The following is a 20,930-nucleotide window of genomic DNA, read 5'->3' on the forward strand; positions in this document are numbered from 1 at the left end:
GTACTTTTAGGAAAAATCTTTCAGTGACATCAGTTACAAAATGAAGGTTAAAAAAAATCACTGTGAATGGGATGTAATTATCACATCTATATACAGAATCCTTTTGCAGTTTTATCAATTTTCATTTTTTGTTCTCAACTAGTTACTCTCAGGCAAGAATTTCGAAAAGTTTGTAAGAAGTGGTGCACCTAAAATTTATTTATTCAACAAGTGTTTATCAATTATATCAATCAAAATGTTTATCATGCTTATGGTTCAGAAAGCACTTCTGTTTATTACCTTATTCACTTTTGCTACAACCCAGGGAGGGAGAGATTTTTAGTAATGCTTCACAAAAGAAAAAAATAAAACCTCAGAAAGATTAAATGATTTGCATATTGCCACATAGAAAAGTAAATAGCAGAGCTGAGACTTCGTCTCAAAAATTCTTTGTTCTTTTTATAAAAATACTGGCTTCCTTGATTACTGACCAGGGCTGAGCTGGAACTCCCCTTCCTTGCCACAGCGCGTTGTCCTTGTTCTCTAAAACCTTATGATCCGGGAAATTTACAATAATTATTAAAGAAGTTAAGGCACAAGAAAGAACAGTATGTTACTATGCACTATTCCCTTCACTAAATTACATAACATCTTTCAGCCTCACTTTTCTCATCGGTTAAATAAGGATGACACTCTCTTGATAGTGTTTTGCTAAATAAATGAGATAAAATATGTGAAGTACTTAAGTTTCAGTAAATCATTACATGTTGGTGTTCTATGAAATTTATACAACAAAAGTCAGAGGTCTAGATCTTCAAAATGAATAGGATTTATATATGAAAGAAGTTTAATCATGGATGGGGTAAGGCATGCAGTGGGAGTCCTGGGTGACCATGGTGTGCTCAGCAGCAATGAAGAATCACACCTGAGCTGTAAAGGAGTTCACAGGGAGAGTCAGGGTTTTACCATATAAAAAAAGTCAGTGAGTCATTTACTTTTGTTTTATTTTTGCTTCCCCTTAGCTGTTGTCTTGTGAGGTCTTATAATGTTTGGAAATTGACTAATAACTACTACTTGAATACTAGTCAAATCTGGGAATAGCCAAATAAGCCATCTTTTATCCCAGAAGAAACATGATATGGTTAAACAAGGACCACAATAATTTGGAATACTTGTCTTTTGTTCGCTGAGCTAAAGTAACTTGAGTGGGTCATTTAACTCCTCTGATTCTTATTTTCCTCATTATTTAAAGAAAAGTTTACCTCACAGAGCCATTACAACAATCTCATGAGATACTCATGAGTGAATATGATTTAAAGAAAAGCATAAAAGCCTGAGCAGGCGGTGGCACAGTGGATAGAGCGTCAAAATGGGATGCAGAGGACCCAGGTTCGAGACCCCGAGGTCTACAGCTTGAGCACAGGCTCATCTGGTTTGAGCAAAGCTCAGCAGCCTGGACCCAAGGTCGCTGGCTCAAACAAGGGGTTACTTGGTTGCTGAAGGCCCATGGTCAAGGCACATATGAGAAAGTAATCAATGAACAACTAAGGTGTCACAACGAAAAACTAAGGATTGATGCTTCTCATCTCTCTCTGTTCCTGTCTGTCTGTCCCTATCTATCCCTCTCTCTGACTCTCTCTCTGTCTCTGTAAAAAAAACAAAAACAAAAAACCCATAAAAATATAATAGTTTACTTAATATTGTTACGATTGTTACAATTTCACAGTTTCTTTTTATCCTAAACTTTTAGTCGGTGGTTATTCTCAACAGAAAGTCTAACTAAAATAATTAGAGTCAATTATATTTCAGCAAGTGAATATTTGGGATTCTAATATCTAGAGTGAGAGAAGGCTCATTTCTGTTGGGTTAGTAGTGTTAGGACCTAGATATGTCTGATTTAGTCCATCTGCCTAACTAATGTTGTTACTGAGATAAGAAATACAACATTAACCTTTATTGTTAAGTTTCTGAGATGAGGAGTTTCAAGCTGTTTCTTCCAACAGAGTTGGACAAAGCCATCAAACATTAGTTATGTGGATCTTGTCCCTAGATAAGACATTCAAAGGTGCAAGTTATGAGGGTTTAATTAGCTTGAGTTATTGCGGGGAAAAAAGGTGGAGACATGTCTATACTTTATGCCTTTGAAATTTTCTTAGATTAAAAATGGATATTCAGGGGTAAAAAGTTCAAATATCTGAATTACATTTTTAAAAGTCAAAGAAGTGTTATCAATGTCAACAATATGAGAGAATGTTTTTCTTCCCACTTAGAATAGTTTTAAACATTTTCTCCTTTTGAAGATTTTAAACAAATAAACATTCATTGTTTAAACTGTTAAATACTTTTGACTCCTCCACTATATTGCTGACAGGATTTCAAACTTTCATTTTCAAATATCCACTGATCAGTAAATTGCATTTATTGAGCACAAGTTATGGACTCAACATCAGGTTAAGTTCTTTGACAGACATAAAAGGAGTAAAACAGTATTACTCCTCTTTAAGAAAGTTACAGTCCCACTAAAAAGACAAAAATAAAATATGAAAAATTAATGAACGATACCCGTAGAATGTTATTGTTTGTCCAAGTGTGTAGAGATGATGTAAGTATAAGTTATCAAACATATTTAATATAGTCATAAAAGTAACTTCATGAGGGTGATGGAACATGGAAGCTTTTTCCATCGGAGGTGAAAAGTCATCTTTGAGAAAAACAGTACGAGAAAATACTCAAACCTGTGTTTTGGGGAACAATAAAAAACACTAGCCTTGGTGAGAACTAGTGAAGTGTAAGTGGTTTATTTCAGAAAACCAAGTAATAGAAAAATCTGAATTCCAGACAGTTATGTTCAGTGATGATGAAAATGGGAAATAATGCTTTTGGGTAGGACAATGCAATTCTGTAAGTAGTGTTTTGGGGGGGAAATAAAGTATTTTGGTGATTAAAATGGGTTGATTGGCAAAGAAAATAATAAACTAGAGGCTATGATATCTCTGTGTTTTTGTAATAAGATCCTGGAACTCAGGGCATACTGATAAGAAAAGAGAAGGGAAGATAAATGTGAAAAGCCTAAAGGTTATTAGTGAGATGTGCTGATGATTTGATATGAGTGGTTTCTGTTAAAAGAATTTTTTTTCTGGCTTGTGATATCATGATTTACAGAAACAGGTAAGCTAGACTGGGAGGAAAGTGATGCGTTCCTTTCCAGGCAGTGTAGTGGGAAGTGATGACTGCATGTACAAGTGCAACAGGAAGTTGGAGACAGGTGGAAGGAAGTGCCGGAGAAAGGTTCAAGTTTGAAATGTACAAATTAATAGCAAAAAAATAATAACCAAATACCACCACGGCAGGTTCTTCAGTAAGGGTTAGACAGCAGATTTTACCTCCTCAGAACATTATAATCATCATGGGGACAAGACACAGCATTAATAAAGAAGAGATCACTAGAGAAGTAGGAACCAGGAAATTATTATGCTTCAGTACCCAAGGTAGGGGTATGAAATTCAGAGATAGGAAGATACTCATAGTGATATAGAAATTTTCCTATCAGCCTCTGATTCATTGCTAGTCATGTCTTGCTAACTCTATGTAAATCACTGTAAAACACACCACTATCTGATGAAAGGTAGATTTGTCATTAATGGCCTTGATTTAAAATGAATTATAAATGTGTTCTCATCACAACTGTGATTTCATTACCTCCTTCACAAAAGTAAAATGTTCTGATCTGTCACTGAGTAAATAATAAATATACATCCACAACTCCTTTTCCAATACTTTAGAGACAGATTTTTGGTATTCAGAATATTTTAAATTTTAAAACTTAAAAAATACTTAGGCTATATATTGCATTATAGTCCCACTGGGGTCTTATAATTAAATAGCGTGATTTCTCCAGTAGAAGTATCAATATTAGCTGGAGTGAGGTAAGTAAAGATTAACCCTCACATAATTTCAAGACTGGTTGCTCTGGTAAATGAGTTCAGGTCAGATTTTACCACCAAAATGAATAGCAAAAGAACTTGTGGATTTTGGCCTGACCAGGTGGTGGCACAGGGGATAGAGTGTCCACCTGGGATGTAGAGGACCCAGGTTCAAAACTCTGAGGTCACTGGCTTGAGTGCAGGCTCATCCAGCTTGAGCGTGGGATTGCTGGCTTAAGCATGGGCTCATAAACATGACCCCATGGTCACTGGCTTGAGGTCAAGGTTGTTGCCTTGAGCAAGGGGTCACTGGCTTGGCTGGAACCCCCAGGTCAAGGCACATATGAGAAAGCAATCAGTGAACAACTAAGGTGCTACAACAAAGAATTGATGCTTCTCATCTCTCTCCCTTCCTGTCTGTCTGTCCCTATCTATCTCTCTTGCTAAAATAAATAAATAAATAAATAAATAAGTAAATAAATAAATAAATAAAAAGAGAGAGGGAACTTGTGGATTTTGGAATTATTGGAATTTGGGATTGTTGGTAAGGCATATATAGATGTTACAATTTCAGAAAAGGAAAAGCATAAAATAGAGGAAGGCAGAGGGTTATTGGTTATATGGAGATGAATGATGGTGGGACTTGAAAGAGGATGGTCAGCAAAGACCTCGAACTAAAGGTTAATAAGAAGCAGCCTTATTATTGCAAGAGGGAATCACAGCGTGAAAGTGTCGAGATGGGAATGAGCTTGGCCTCTATGAGAAACCTTAAGAAGGCTTGTGTGGCTGAAGTAGACTAAGAAAGACAAAACGTGACAGGAGATTTGTTAGGGCTTGCAATTACACAGGGAATGTAAGCCAGACCATCATGAAGCCTTGTCAGCATGTTTTCTCTTTTCAGTATAATGGGAAGTCATTGGAAAACTTTCAGCTGGCCTTAGTGTGCCATGACTTATATCTTTAAAAATTCATTCTGGCTACAGGGTATCAAAAAGACCGTAAGGGAATAGAGAAGAGACATTTTAGGAGGCTGATGTGGAGATCCAAAAGAGAGAATATGGTGGTTTGGACCAGCATGGTCATGGTGGGCAAATGGATAAGTAGCCCGTTTCTAACCATATCTGATGAGAGAGCCTACGGAACATGATATTTTATATATGAAATATAAGAGGAAGAGAACAATCAAGGAGAATTCTAGAATACGAATAATGCTATGAATATATGAAAAGTAGTGCCATTTCCCAAGAAGGGAAAGCCTGAGAGTAGCCAGGGAAGGAAGTAGGAGTCAGGAATCTGGTACTCTTTTTTGATATATTAAAATTCAGATAGTAATTAGACAAGTTATAGCCATGGGCATACATGAAGTATAAGATGGCTACCATTTAGTGAATGATGAAATGTGCTATGCCTTCTTCACGTCTCTTTATTTCCAGGTAATTTTGAGAGTACACTTATTAAAGCTGGGGACAAAGGAACAGAAAGGGCCCAGGATGGAAGAAGCAACAGAATAGAGACTAAGTGGGGCTGCTTGGGCTCTCTAGAAACATTACAGGAAAGAAGTGAGACATGGGGGGCTGCTGTCTGCTCACTGCAGAGTCAGAGAAAAGAAGCCTTGTGGACTGGTCCAGGGGGTTTGCCTGAGATGAGCTGCCGCTCCCCACTACTCCCAAGTTGCAAGTCTTGTGGGGAGCCTTAGAATTGAGGAGCTGCATGCCTGGGGAGGGGGGAGAGGAAGGTGAAAGAAGAGATGTGGCTGTGCTCCCGGGAGGGAGAGCACACCCACATCTCTTAACTCATTAGATCTTCACAGTGATTCTACCAACTATCGATTTTATTCACATTGGACAGATTAGAGAACTAAAGCCCAGAGGGCACAGGAAATCTACTCAAGGCTGTCCAGTTAGGGAGCAGCAGAATAGGATTGGAACCCAGCACTCTGGCTCCAGAGCCTTTGTTCTTTGAAAATATACTCTATTGAGGTTATTACCTTGTGTTTCTTGAGACATTCCGCGTAAAAAAATTAGCATTTTAATCTTGTGAGTCAGAGTAATGGTTCATAAGCAAAATTGAGGAAAGATGAAGGATAGGCAAAAGTTAGAAACTCTTTCATTTTCATAGTCCGCATTATCAGAGTTTAATTTCTTCTATCTCGTTCATTGATTTTAAATCTGAGTCATCAGTTTTTAGTTTTTTATCCTTTAGAATGAAGATGGATTTATAAAAGATATCTGAATTTTCAAATGCAAAAGGGCATTCAATTTATGCAGATTAGAAGGGATCTTTCTGTGTTTTCATTTATTCCTCTTTAAGCTTCCCCTTCTAACTACTAGACAGTGCCATACACATAATAAGCATGTTGTGCATGTTTAAAATGATATTTTAAATAAATGAATGAGAATAATCATGGCATTGTTGAAGTGCTCTTTAACTGTGTACATGACTGTAATATTTTCTATTAATAAATTGAATTTTTTTTAATGCTTTCAGATTGGGTTGAATTTAGTCCATATGAGATTGGCATGGCTAAATATGGTACTTTCATGACTCCTGACTTATTTGGGAGCAAATTTTTTATGGGAAAAGTTGTGAAAAAATACGAAGAAAATCCCTTGCATTTCTTAATGGGTAAGTGTTTAAAATCTACCACTAGTTTGTCCGACTGTTTTAAATCTTGTGCATTCTAAAGTAGTCTGTTTTGCTTTTTTATTTTAGGTGTCTGGGGCAGTGCCTTTTCTATATTGTTCAACAGAGTCTTGGGAGTTTCTAACTCACAAAATAAAGGTTCCACAATGGAGGAAGAATTAGGTATTTTAAAAATGTGCTTATGTTGATAATAACAATGGTACCTCGATAAATTTCATAAACATGTATATATAGAGAAAATTAAATCATCATAAAATTGTAATTGTTCTAAGGTTATCGATAACATGGCTGAATCAATCTGAACATTTCCTAGGAATAATATGTATATTACCTCTTAACGACAGAGCCACATTCTCTCAGGGTAACAACAAAGCAAAATGTATACTTCTAAAATGCTCTGATGTCATTTGTTTGTTTGTTTTTTAAATATTTCTTAAGTAAGAAGGAGGTGTACAGAGTGACAGACCCCTGCATGGGTCCTGACCAGGATCCACCTGGCAAGCCCCCTACCAGGCAATGCTCTGCCATTGCTCCATTGCTCAGCAACCAAACTATTTTAGTGCCTGAAGCGAGGCCATGGAGCGAAGCCATCCTCAGTGCCCAGGGCCAACTTGCTCCAACCAAGCCATGGCTGCGGGAGAGGAAAAGAGTGAGGGGGGTGGAGGGGTGGAGAAGCAGATGGTCGCTTCTCCCGTGTGTCCTGGCCAGAAATCAAACTGGGATGTCCATACACTGTGCTGATGCTCTATTAATGAGCCAACTGGCCAGGGCCCTGATTTCATTTATTTAAATGAACATGATAGCCCAGATATTATCAACTGTAATTTCTGGACATAACTAAATCTCCTCTAAATTGTGTGAAGATGTCAGAAAGAAAAAAAGAGACAAGAATAAAAGTGCTGCACGTTATGGGGCTTCTCTGTGCACTTCTCTGTTGACTAATCCAGATAAACCTAGGGTTTATTATTTTTCCCCTCAAAAGGCAGGAAGAGAATAGGACTGAAATAACACATCTGAAGATGGGTGAGACAATGGCTGGAGGCCAAGGAAAAGGAGAATGTTTATACTAAATAGTCTTGAGAATATCTTTTGGTGCAAGGTGTCCCCTCCGAGACCAGTGGGTTAGCAGTTTATTTACTTGTCCTGTGTGTCAGACTTAGGAGGAATATTGTAAACTTTAAGACTCTGGTCAGCAGGATGCCTGTTACCTCAGATTACAGAAGGGTTTCCAGAAATGAGACCAGAGAGGTGACAGGGGAATCTGAAACTCCTGGTGACTCTTTCATCTGCTGGCCAACCCAAGTCTACCTCTTAACAGGGTATTTCGAGGTAGTTTGTTATTTCCCCCTCTGTCTTTTGAAGGAAGACTTTAAGGTAAATTGGACCACAATAAGATAAATTAAAATGAAATAGATATTTAGCTATTTATATCATAAACACTTCCTGGCAAAGAAGGCAGTATTATGGTGAACCATCTTCTTATATGAAAATATCAAATATGACCCCCCAAAAAAGCTTAATGAAAGAAAATTTTGTCCTTCAAAAAGACATGTAGGACCAGAAAGACACCTAATGTATATAACACTTCAAGTGGACCGCTTCTTAACATGCCCTTCCTCTCTGCAACAAAACCACTATCTGTAATAGTCATGAAATGAAATGAAGAATAATATTAGCCAGCAGTTATTTTACTCTGTTGGAGTTCATATGTGTAAGTATGCCAGTAACATTAAAAAATCTAAAAATTAAAAAGTCAGTCAACTGCTTCAAGCATTTATTAGCCTTTCCATTATATAACCTAGATCATGTAACCTAGTACATATTTCTGTAAGTATAATAAACATATGTAGAGTAATATGAAAAACATAAAATTATAGCTATATTTCTCTGAGTTTAAAACCTTAAAATGATTCTGTCACTGAAAATTATAAATTTGGAGTCGGTTTCTTAAAAAATTATATATATATATATATTGACTAACAGAAGAAAAAATCAGTTACTATACAGACATGGTTTTATGTAAATGTCCAAAGAAAGTTTTTCCATAAATAATAATTATAAAGAATGGTCTATGTACTTATAATTTAGCTACTTTTTACTTGAAAAGAGACTAGTGTTGTGCTAAATTTTGCTCCCATTGTTGTTTTAAGGATTGATGGTTTCTATTTTCATTTTTATGACTGCCCCCTTGATATGCTCAGAGGAAACAGAAATTAGAAGGCACATTTCAACAGAAAATTTTCAGTGTTCTTAAAAATCAAAAGCTATTGCCCTGGTCAGCTCACTCAGTGGTAGAGCATCGGCCTGGCGTGTGGAAGTCCTGGGTTCGATTCCTGGTCAGGACACATAGGAGAAGTGCCCAGCTGCTTCTCCACCTTTCTCCCTCTCCTTTCTCTTTATCTCTCTCTTCCCTTCCCGCAGCCAAAGCTCCACTGGAGCAAAGTTGGCCTGGGCGCTGAGGATGGCTCCATGGCCTCTACCTCAGGCGCTAGAATGGCTCCAGTTGCAACAGAGCAACGTCCCAGGTGGGCAAAGCATTGCCCCCTAGTGGGCATGCCGGGTGGATCCCAGTTGGGTGCATGTGGGAGTCTGTCTTTCTGCCTCCCTGCTTCTTACTTCAGAAAAATAAATAAAAAAAAAAATTAAGCTATTATACATTAGTAGCTTTAATTTATTTAGATGAAACTGCTCTGTAGCCCCTTGTAGATTTGAGTTTTACCCTGTATTTACCTTCATAAACATCAGCTAAGCATATTTAGTTAAAGAAAAACATTTTTTTTGTATAATGAGAAGCATCAAATGATCAAGTTATTTCTACCTGTCAGAATTAAGATAACCAAAAATTCTTCCCTTGAAATCATGAATAAATAAATTTTAAACTAAATTTTCACATCCTGGGAAATTTTGTTTTTCCATGAAAAATTAATCTAAATTTATACTAGTGCTTGACCGAACTTAATACTAGTAATCTAGTAGATCTCATTCTGGTTTTGCTTGGGTTATTTCCACATGTTAAATTTAATTGTGAGTCTTGACACGTGGCTCCTTCAATTGTTTTTCTTTCTTTCCACAGAAAATATTACAGCAAAGCACATTGTGAGTAATGATAGCTCGGATAGCGACGATGAATCACAAGAACCCAAAGGTAGGAACCTCCTCTGGCAGAAGTCCGTTAGAAAAGGATTATGAATGTTGCCTCTTCTCTCTCACCCAAAATGCTCATGGTAGTCTCGGCATTAGGCACTGGGTGGCAGAATAGTAGCTTTCAACTCAGACAGGGAATTAATGTTGTGTAATTGATATCGCGTATAAAATAGGCAACACAGGAAGAGTCCTTATTTCTTTTCATTTTAATACCTCAAAAATAGGATCAGTTGAACAAATGGAGAACAAACCGAGACGTTAGAAATACCAAGTTCTGTTTTAAGTCTGATGATTATGCCGGGCTTTCGACACGGAAATTGTGGTTTGGGAACATTTTTACATGGCTTTTGAGAATACCAAAATCTTATCTTTAAAACATTAACTAAGCAAGATGTGAAAAATTATATTCTCACTCCATTCTGAAGCCTTCGTATCTCATTGCCAACATGCCATTCCTTAAGAAAGAAACAAAGCTGAAGGGTAGAATTAGGAGAACTTTTTGTTATACGTATGTTTTACATTTTGACAAGTCGGCTTTCAGCTTGTTGGAATCAGGCTAGCCAGTGATGGAGTCAGGGCAGGTTAGATAGGAAGGATCAGGCGTATTTGTCGCAGATGTGGTGAAATGGAGTGATTTTACGTTCTGACACAGCGTTTGACACAGCTCTTTGGACAGAAGTTCCCAGCAGTATAAAAACACAACATGTAGCCCTGGCCGGTTGGCTCAGCGGTAGAGCGTCGGCCTAGCGTGCGGAGGACCCGGGTTCGATTCCCGGCCAGGGCACACAGGAGAAGCGCCCATTTGCTTCTCCACCCCTCCGCCGCGCTTTCCTCTCTGTCTCTCTCTTCCCCTCCCGCAGCCAAGGCTCCATTGGAGCAGAGATGGCCCGGGCGCTGGGGATGGCTCTGTGGCCTCTGCCTCAGGCGCTAGAGTGGCTCTGGTCGCAACATGGCGACGCCCAGGATGGGCAGAGCATCGCCCCCTGGTGGGCAGAGCGTCGCCCCCTGGTGGGCGTGCCGGGTGGATCCCGGTGGGGCGCATGCGGGAGTCTGTCTGACTGTCTCTCCCTGTTTCCAGCTTCAGAAAAATGAAAAAAAAAAAACCTTTTAAAAAAAAACAAAACACAACATGACACAACAAACAAAAATTTAACAGATTTTATAACAATTGGGTGAACACATCCTGTTACAGTTTGAATACAGATTTTAGAAGCTACTAAGTGCTCTCTTTTCCAGAACTTAACGAATTCCACCTGCCATGTTATTGGTTTTGGAAGAGCCTGCATTATCCTTGCTGAGCGAACACTGAAATGTAAACTCTCTTTTCCTAACTGGGTTGTGATTGCCTCATAAGATGGATCTGTGCCAATTAGAGGTGCCCTCCCTGGGAAATGCAGTTACACTAACTCATAGCTTGGTTAGTGTGCAGTTTCTTACGAAAATTAAATGGGGAACTTTCCTCAGGCAGATGACAAAGCTCTTGACCAGGCACAAGGCTTGGCCAGAGTCGCGCAGTCTGGGACCTGTCCCTGTTTGCCTACTTACTGCCCTACTGCCGCCTTATGTAGCCAATAATTTGCTTAGTTATATATGACAGCTCAGGTCATTAGGCAGAAAGAAATCCAGAAAAAACCCTGCCCTGGAAGGAACTGAGTCTCAATTCTGCTCCTTTATATTTGTAATTTTAGTCATTTTGGTTGTTTAGGTCTTTTTAATTCGTTTTGAATTTCTTTTTTTCATGAAGGGACCTAGCCAGTACAAAGGGGATAGACAGCATATGCCTAGTGTGTCTACAGTTAATTATGTGATGATTTAGGGACTATCAAGTAGATGTAATAATGGTTTGTCACTTTTTAAGTAAGTTGCGATAGGAGGATCAGTACATTTGATCATCTTTGCAGCACTGGCTAATTATTATTATTATTATTTATTTATTTTTTTTGTATTTTTCTGAAGCTGGAAACGGGGAGAGACAGTCAGACAGACTCCCGCATGCGCCTGACCAGGATCCACCCGGCACGCCCACCAGGGGCGACGCTCTGCCCACCAGGGGGCGATGCTCTGCCCCTCTGGGGCGTTGCTCTGCCGCCACCAGAGCCACTCTAGCGCCTGGGGCAGAGGCCAAGGAGCCATCCCCAGCGCCCGGGCCATCTTTGCTCCAATGGAGCCTTGGCTGTGGGAGGGGAAGAGAGAGAGAGGAAGGAGGAGGGGGGGTGGAGAAGCAAATGGGCGCTTCTCCTGTGTGCCCTGGCCGGGAATCGAACCCGGGTCCCCCACACTCCAAGCCAATGCTCTACCGCTGAGCCAACCGGCCAGGGCCTGCACTGGCTAATTATAATATTTTAAGGCTGAGAAGTTTAATAAGTATTTGAATATGGCTGCTTTGGTTTTTAGTACCAGCCTACATTAGAGAATGATGTTTAGGGTATTTTTAAGGATTTCTTATTAGCTCTTTATATTCATTTATTTTCTTTTAAATAGACTTTATTTTTAGAGTAGTTTTAAATTACAGCAAAAGTGAACAAAAAGTATAGAGTTCCCATATATCCCCTGTACCCCCTCCCCGACAGCCTCCCCACAATAAACATCCTATACCAGAGTGGTACATTTCTTACAATAAGTAAGCCTACATGATACATCACCACCACTCTAAGTCCCAACTTTAGGTTTCACTCTTGATATTGTGTGTTCTATACATTTTTACAAATGTAAAATAACATGTGTCTATCATTATAGTATCATACAGAGTTAGTTTCACTGTGTTAAAAGTCCTCTATATTCTGTTTAGTCATCCCTCTGCCCCTGCCCCCCAACCCTGGCAGCCACTGATTTTTATTTTTTAATGTCTCCATAGTTTTGCCTTTTCCAGAATGCCACATAGTAGGAATCAAAAAGGCTATAGTATATATTGCCTTTTTACATTGGCTTCTTTCACTTAGTCATATGCATTTTAAGGTTCCTCCATATCTTCTCATGGGTTGGTAGCTCATTTCTTTTTAGTGCTGAGTAATAGTTCATTGTCTGATGTACCACCATTTATCCATTCATCTACTGAAGAATATCTTGGTCATTTCCAAGTTTGAGTAATTATAGATAAAGTTGCTATAAACATCTACATTCAGATTTTTGTGTAGATCTAAATTTTCACCTCCTTTGGGTAAAAACCAAGAAGCATAATTGCTGGGTCATATGATAGGTGTATAATTTAGATTTGTAAGAAACTTGCACCTGACCTGTGATGGCACAGTGGATAAGGCATCAACCTGGAATGCTGAGGTTGCCTGTTCGAAACCCTGGGCTTGCCTGGTCAAGGCACATACAGGAAGCAACTACTATGAGCTGATGCTTCCTGCTTCTTGCCCCCTCCTTCTCTCTCTCTCTCTCTCTCTCTCTCTCTCTCTTTCCTCTCTTCTCTCCAAAAATCAATAAATAAAAAAAAATTAAATAAAAAAGAAACTTATAAACTGTCTTCTGAAGTGGTGGTGCCATTTTGCATTCCCACCAGCAATGAATGAGTGTTTCTGTTGCTCAACATCCTTGCCAGCACTTGGTGCTGTTAGCGTTTTGGACTTCGGTATTTTCAATAAGTGTATCATGTTATCTCATTGTTGTTTTAATTTGCATTCCCTGATGACAGATGATATGGAACGTCTTTTCATATCCTTATATTCCACTTGTATATTTTCTATGGTGAGGAGTCTATTAAGGTCTTTTGCCCATGTTTTAATTGGGATGTTTGTTTTCTTATTATTGAGTTTTAAGAGATCTGATAACAGTCTTTTATCAGATGTGTCATCTGGCATTTGGAAATAGTTTCTCCCTGTCCATGGCTTGTCTTTCCATTCTCTTAAAGTTCCTTCACTCTTAGATGATTTGGAGCATTTAGGCATTTTCAACTTGACTTTCTTCAGATTCATGCTGGCATCATTTTATCTGCTCTCCCAGAATTGTTATAATCATCAAATTAGAAAATGCATAAGAAGGGCTTTAAGTTGTAGATAGCCACAAATAGAAATTTACTGTTCATATTAGAGCCAATAAGCAATTGATACCATTTATCTGTTGACCGTTCTACAAAGATGCCACTTAAAAATGTATCACTAGGAAAGGGGATCCCCTGCTGATACAGAAGTGGAGCTTATTTCATTAATATAATATTAGTGATGATAAAGATGATGATGTTGATGATGATGAGGAAGCAGTTTCAAAGCTTTGGAAAATAATTTAAGACCTTACTCAGATCCTGTGCAACTGGAGATACAAAGCATCCATTTGAAAACCTGATTTATTCGAGCAAAAGATTTTCTTTGTTAGATTTGGCATTTAAAACATGTAGGAGCAGAAAAGGGTGTGTTTGTTCTTTTGAGAATAGGGATTGCTTCCTGAAAAAAAGAGCACTCCATTTATTCAGCACAGTTCAGGTAATCCTTGTGAATATGAAAGTCAGTATTTATTGTGCTTTTATGGGTGTTTAGTTAACATTTATTGGAAATTATGAAGTTTGGACACAGATTCTCTTTTCTCTCAACACACACACACACACACACACACACACACACACACACACACACACACATGTTTTATGTATACTTATATACAGAGTTCCCAGAAATCTGAACAGAAGGAATTTAGGCAGTTGCAATCACACTACCATACAGTGTTCTCATATTTGGATTGTGAACGAATAATATTGCTAATGATAGTTACTGTATCTACTACTAAAGAGTGTTTATTAAGAATTTAATACAGACCAGGCACATTCCTAAAGAATTTACATGAACGCACAAACTCAGTTAATCCTCACAGCAACCCTACGCAGTGTACTATTGAGGAAATGAAGGCTGAGAAGGGTTCACTAGCTGGTCCACAGGGGAGAGAGGACTGCAAGCCAGTCAGTCTGACTGTGGAGCCAACACGCTCAGTTTCTACACAACCCAGCTCCCCGCGCCGCTGATGTGCACACAGGTTTTTAGACTTTTAAGAAAAAAAGTCATTTAAAACTGCTTCTTTGTAAAGTTTGCTGCATTTTAAAACATTTTAAAGCACGTGTTTAAATTACAGATTTTACAACCCAAACTTTCTATAAACAGGAATAAAATGACAGTTTATCAGGTGTTTATTGAGCGGGAAGTGTGTGTTGAATCCTTCAGTTGTCTGTTCTGGTTTGCATTTATCTGGAAGTTTACTAAACAAGATAGGAAAGGAAACTTAAGAAATGAAGAGGATAGGATTAGGTAATGTGGAGTGTGTGTGTGTGTGTGTGTGTGTGTGTGTTGTAGACAGGGCAAAGGAAGAAAATGAGTGAGGAAAGATAGAAAGGGGAAAAGAAAAGTTTGCCTGCTTGGAAATATAAAAATAGACCAAGTGATACTGTCAACAACACAATCTTAGACTAAAGGTAGGTAAAAGGTAAGATGAGAACACTTTGAGAACAAAAAGTGGTGAGCTGAAACATTGACTGAATCCCTGTATGCAAATAAACATTTGTTGAATCAAAAGCCATTGAGCTTCATTGTTAGTTTTAACATTCAATTGCCTAAAGAAGACCTTTTTCTTTTTTTTTAATGAATTTGGGAATCTGTATAAAGATAATTTCTTTTCCCTTAGGCACTGAAAATGAGGATGCTGAAAGGGAATATCAAAATGATAATCAAGTCAATTGGGTCCATCGTATGATAATGGCCTTGATGAGTGACTCAACTTTGTTCAATACCAGAGAAGGCCGTGCTGGGAAGGTGCACAACTTCATGTTGGGACTGAATCTTAATACATCCTACCCACTGTCTCCCTTCCGAGACTTCAACACACAGGAATCCTTGGATGAAGATGAATTGGACACGGCAGTAACAGGTAACAGAGAACGTGTTATCCATGAAAGCTCACTCAGGAGATCTTTCTCCCTTCTCTGGAGAAGGATTTCAGTTATGATTAATACATAATCCACTTATACGCATTGCAAAAACATGTGTTGCATCAATGTTGGCCTTCAAATTACTGGTTTTCTTTTTTGGGAAAAATACATTGGACAGGAAGTTAGCAAAGGCGTATCAGTATAGTAATTTTTCATAGAAATATCAAGGGGGGGCCTTAGATTCTCTCTGTATTGGTCAAGTTTCTCATACAGTAAACAGGAGCCCAGCTCCCTTGTTTAACTGAAAGGGGTTTAAAGCAGGAAATTAGGTGTTTACAAAATTATTCCAAGGCTTGGAGGAGGAAGTTTCAGACTGCGTTTCCAAAAATGACTTCAAAGACGTTTCAGAATCGCCCCAGTTTGGGCAGTGTCAAGTTTATTCAGATGTATTACTTACAGACCAACGTTACAGACCTGCTAACAACGAGGCAGGAAGACTAGACTTTGGTTTGTAAACATACAATGCGATCTACAGATGGGGTATCATAGAACTGTGCACTTGAAACCAGTATAATTTTATTAACCAATGTCACCCCAATACATTTAATTAAAAATGTTGTTTGAAAAAAAGGCTGCATTTTAGACTGAATTTACTGAATTGAAAACTGCTTTTTCAGACAGCATCCTTACTAAGATAGTCCCTGTTTATCTATCCTCTGGTTATTTCCAGGCTTTAGGATTACCCTCTGTTTGGAATGAAAAGTTACAACAAACACCCCCGCAACTGTGCCTGGCAGTAGAAATATCAGAAACGTAACCTCTGTCTCATTTCCTCCCTCAAATGACACGTGGTGTTTTCCCTTGGCAAAGGACAGGTCTTGGCCGGTCAATCCAGTCTTGGGGCTGTAAGAGAGTCTGGTAACCGTGGTCCTTAGCCTCACTCTCCCATGCTGGGCAGTAATGCATGTGACACAGCAGGTGGAGTGAAGCTCAGCAGTCTGCAGTGTCCACCAAGCTATTGTGTCTGGCTCTCTTATCTCAGAAAAAGTTAATCAGCTTTCTTAAGGCCACCCGGTAGGAACCCATTCACTTTCATGTTTGTCACTTAACCGAATTCCAAGAAAAATTCTTTTTATTCTTCTGTTCACGTATGTTTCAAATTAATAGTTAAGTTTACCTTGGTGACTAATCAGTGCATAACAATCTTTCTCGTAACGATCCTGTCATCTTAAATTTTATTATTTCATCATATCGTCATTTTCCCTTAACTGCCCAAATGTCATTTTTTCAATCATTTTTGCCTAAGGACATTGACAGGATGCTATAAAAACTTCAGTGGGATTTTTCCATAAAACTTTCAACTGCTCTTTACTTAAGTGTCATACCCACCCAGTATTTGTAAAAATGAGGACCAGGTTTTAGATCTTGCTGCTGTTTTGGTGGTGCTCTCTCTGTGCGTGGCTGGAGCTTCATAGAAATGGCAAAAGGAAAAGTCATCCCTGTTATTTAAACAAGAGGAATAGAAACTCTCTATACCTTGCATTATGTTTATAGCATCAAAGTCTAAGATATGAGGTTATGCCTCGTTTATACCTTCAATTTAAATGTTTTCAGGTGAAATAGAGTGAATGTCTATTTGTGATAAAGTCAGTGTCTATTTTAAAATCCACTCCCCCTAAACACACACATACACACACACACACACACACACACACACACACACACACACACTTGACCTTACCATCAGCGACATTATTTTTCTTATGTTGTGACACAAGTTTATATTTATTTCTATTACAGTGCCAATTACATGTGCCTTCTTTAGAAACTTTAGGCTTTATGGATGAATGGTTATGGGCTTAAAAAACAACAACAACAACAATCTCCTACCTAGAGGATTTAGAGCTGAAAAAAATCTTCAGTAATTTTACTCTACAGAAAAGGAAGGTTACAGAAGATGGTTATCATCTTTCCCTAAAATTACTCAGTTGAACTAGAGTCGAAACAGCCTCTTGCAGTTCCTCAGAAGCCTTTCCCTTCTACTCCACTCCCTCCTCCCCAGCGCTTGTAGTTATTAGTCATTGTCTTGCTGATGTAAAGGTGGAAGTTTCCTTGTGGGCACCTTGTTCCATCTGTTTTAGGTTACTGCTTTGATCACATCACCCAGCATGGCTCCTCCGTGGTTTGCACAGCGGGCTGGCCTTCTGCACTCCACAATTTAACAACTTCCTGGTAGTTTTGTAATATTTTATGTAAATTCAGAAGGAATAAGTTTGCTAGATAAACTATAACGTTCCCAGTTAAATTTGAATTTCAAATTTGTTGAGGTATTTTGAGATGTTTGAACCAACAACTGTTTTAAAATGATCTTTGGAAAGAACTTTACATTTTATTTCTTAGAGTGTCTCTTACTAAAATTCTGTTACTCTGCATTTATCCATTTGAAAAAATGTACATAGCATATTGATTTTAATCAAAAATTCAGTTCAGTTAGTATTGAATTTATTCACATTTATTATTTACAAACCATTGCTAAAAATGACTGCAATTTAGACTGATCTGTTGAATTGAAACGTGACAATGCCCTTACTAAGTATATCTTCTTTCTCTACCTCTAGTTATTTAGGATTACTATGTGGGGGATTAAAAGTTAAAAGATTTAACATAAATTGTGATCACCTTAGTGCAGAAAGTCTTTATTAAAACTCTGGCAGGGGTCGTCAAACTTTTTATAAAAACCGCCCACTTTTGCAGTGCTAGTCAACCTGGTCCCTACCGTGCAACCAAACAGCGCCGCGATTGGCCCATCATGAAAGATGGAACGCCCACTAGTGGGCGGTAGGGACCAGGTCTATCAGCACTGCAAAAGTGGGCGGTTTTTATAAAAAGTTTGACGACCCCTGCTACCATACTATAATTAAAACATTAAGTAAGGTTCTTTCTCTTTTATTTTGCACACGCTCTCATGCAAAAAAAAAAAAAAAAAAAAGGATTGAGATTTTTATCTATTCCAGATATTACGTTGGGAAAATCTTACATTTTAGTTTACCTGTGATGACTGTTTGTATCAATTAAAATATGAGCTTCTTAGAATTAAAACAAGCTTTCAACCTAAAATGAGAAATATTAGTGCACTATTTTGGTCACTATTTCTACACCTTGCAGACAATCTTTTGAAAACAAGAGAAATTAGATAAAACAGAGAAAATTCTCCTCATTTGTTTACTTCAGTATAGTTGTATACCTGCAGAAACTAATTTTGAAGAGCTGTTCATTATTTACATAACTTTTCTGTTTACTTTTGTGTTTATGCTGTCTACTGTGACATACACCATCTGGAATAAGTTGAGACATGAGCTCATTTAGGCCAGAGTTCAAAACACAAACTTCCAAATATTTGTACATCTTAAATTGAATCTGTGTGATATATTTATAAAATAGCCATCGGAAATGTCCACAGCTGTGCTGCTTCAAGGAAATGTCCATTTTTATAAAACATAGCGTGTTTTCATAGGTATCAAAAAACCTGATTAACTCATTCACAGGTTTGAAAAGTACGTGTTTTGAATTATGGGAGGATATTCTTCTATAGTGGCGATTTTAAACTCTTCGACATTTTAGTTGATGTTACATAATAAATTGGGTTCTAGTTCAAATAAATTTGGAAAAACTAACAACTTCATCTCCTTCTTCACAATGCAATGGGATACTCTAATGAGTTTGAGAAGTCCTACTTAACAGTGTCTCAGGTATGCTACTTGAAAAGCAGATGGCTTGCATGGGAATCCTGGCTTGGCCATTTATTGGCTGCACAATCTTGAGCAGTTATTTTAGCATAAGCCTCAGTAAGCAATGATAGAAAAGTAGTAAAACTTAGATCCAGCAGCCCTGATCCTGATGGAACTGCAGGTTAGTGAGAATGCAACAATCTCCGCTTTTCACTCCAACTCCACTCACAAAGCAGAAACAATAGAATACCGGTACCTCTGCGATGATTAAGTAGCATCTTCATTTTTGAAAAAGTACAGTACGTCCAAGGCATAGTAAGGAGAACAGGGAACATACAGTATAATTGCCTATTACTTTAAGCTGTTGAATCTTACATTTATCAAACCTATTTGATCACGGCACTCTTATTTTGTGTATAGAGCATCTGTTAATATTTTGCAAAACTATATACTTTGAAACACAATTAAGAAACACTACTTTCTGTCACTTTACCTGGAAGGTTGGAATCTTGGTGTTTACCTATGTATCAGAGCTGGAAATTTGTCCACAGAATGATTTTTCTCTCAAATGCAATCTTGGATTTAAAAGAGGGAAAAGGAGACTACTGTCTTTTGGTGAGAAGGGGCCAGTCAAATAGAGTATGAGAAAATGATCTATTTTTGGAAAATCTTTTAGCTCAACTTTAGAAAGCACTAAGTTAATGAAGCCAAAGAAAAATATTTGTGAGTTATACTTTATCATTATAGGTGATGGTTAATCCTTTATTTTATTAAAAAATCATTGCCTTATAAAAAGTGTTTTCATTAATGTTTTTAATTTTTTGTTTAATTGTGATACAATTCACACATTAATGTTTTTAATGATTGAAAGATGCATGTGTATATAGTGTCTGTACATTATAGTTACTGCTTTTTAAGTTATTTGTTTTAAATTCTTTTAGTTTTATGGCCATGCCAATTTTTTAAGTGTGAGTGTGACACTGTGCAGAAGGCTTAGACTGTGTGAACTGGCTTGGAATCCTGACTCTCACTATTTATGTGAAACTGCACCTCTTTGGGGCTTAATGCCCTTACTTTTATTTTTGTATTTTTCTGAAGTGAGAAGTAGGGAGGCAGAGAGATAGATGCCCGCATGTGCCCCACCAGGATCCATCCAGCATGCCCACTAGGGGGCGATGCTCTGCCCATCTGGGGCATTGCTCCTTGCAGTTGGAGCCATTTTAGTGCCTGAGGCAGAGGCCATGAAGCCAACTTCAGCACCTGGGCCAACTTTGCTCCAATGGAGATTTGGCTGCAGGAGGGGAAGAGAGAGAGAGAAAGAAAGGAGAAGGGGAAGGGTGGAGAAGCAGATGGGCATTTCTCCTGTGTGACCTAGCTGGAATTGAACCTGGGATTTCCACACGCCAGGCCAATGCTCTACCGCTGAGCCAGCCGGCCAGGGCCTCAGTTCCCTTACTTTTAAAATGACATCAATAATATCTCTTTTGCAAGAGTCCTACAAGGATGATAAATCTTGATATGAAATATTGTACTGATATGAAATATCAAATACATTACAGACACTCAAAATGAAGCAGCTTTTTACAAAAGATAAAAGTGCCCAAATAATGAATTTTCAGCTTCTTAATGAAACATGTAAAAACTAATATAAGACAAAGACTC

At 38.1% G+C, this 20,930-nt stretch overlaps 1 protein-coding gene across 2 annotated transcripts in view; it reads left to right on the forward strand.

Moving 5' to 3' along the window:
* PLA2G4A (phospholipase A2 group IVA) overlaps nucleotides 1–20,930 on the forward strand; it is a 153,323-nt gene that overhangs the window by 108,404 nt on the left and 23,989 nt on the right. For both annotated transcript variants that reach the window (XM_066261359.1, XM_066261360.1), the window contains 4 exons: nucleotides 6,390–6,527; nucleotides 6,615–6,707; nucleotides 9,619–9,690; nucleotides 15,297–15,539. In XM_066261359.1, coding sequence (XP_066117456.1) covers nucleotides 6,390–6,527; nucleotides 6,615–6,707; nucleotides 9,619–9,690; nucleotides 15,297–15,539 — 546 coding nt within the window. The remainder of the gene's footprint in view (nucleotides 1–6,389; nucleotides 6,528–6,614; nucleotides 6,708–9,618; nucleotides 9,691–15,296; nucleotides 15,540–20,930) is intronic.

This window comes from Saccopteryx bilineata, chromosome 2 (genome assembly GCF_036850765.1).
Source record: "Saccopteryx bilineata isolate mSacBil1 chromosome 2, mSacBil1_pri_phased_curated, whole genome shotgun sequence".
NCBI classification, from domain to species: Eukaryota; Metazoa; Chordata; class Mammalia; order Chiroptera; family Emballonuridae; genus Saccopteryx; species Saccopteryx bilineata.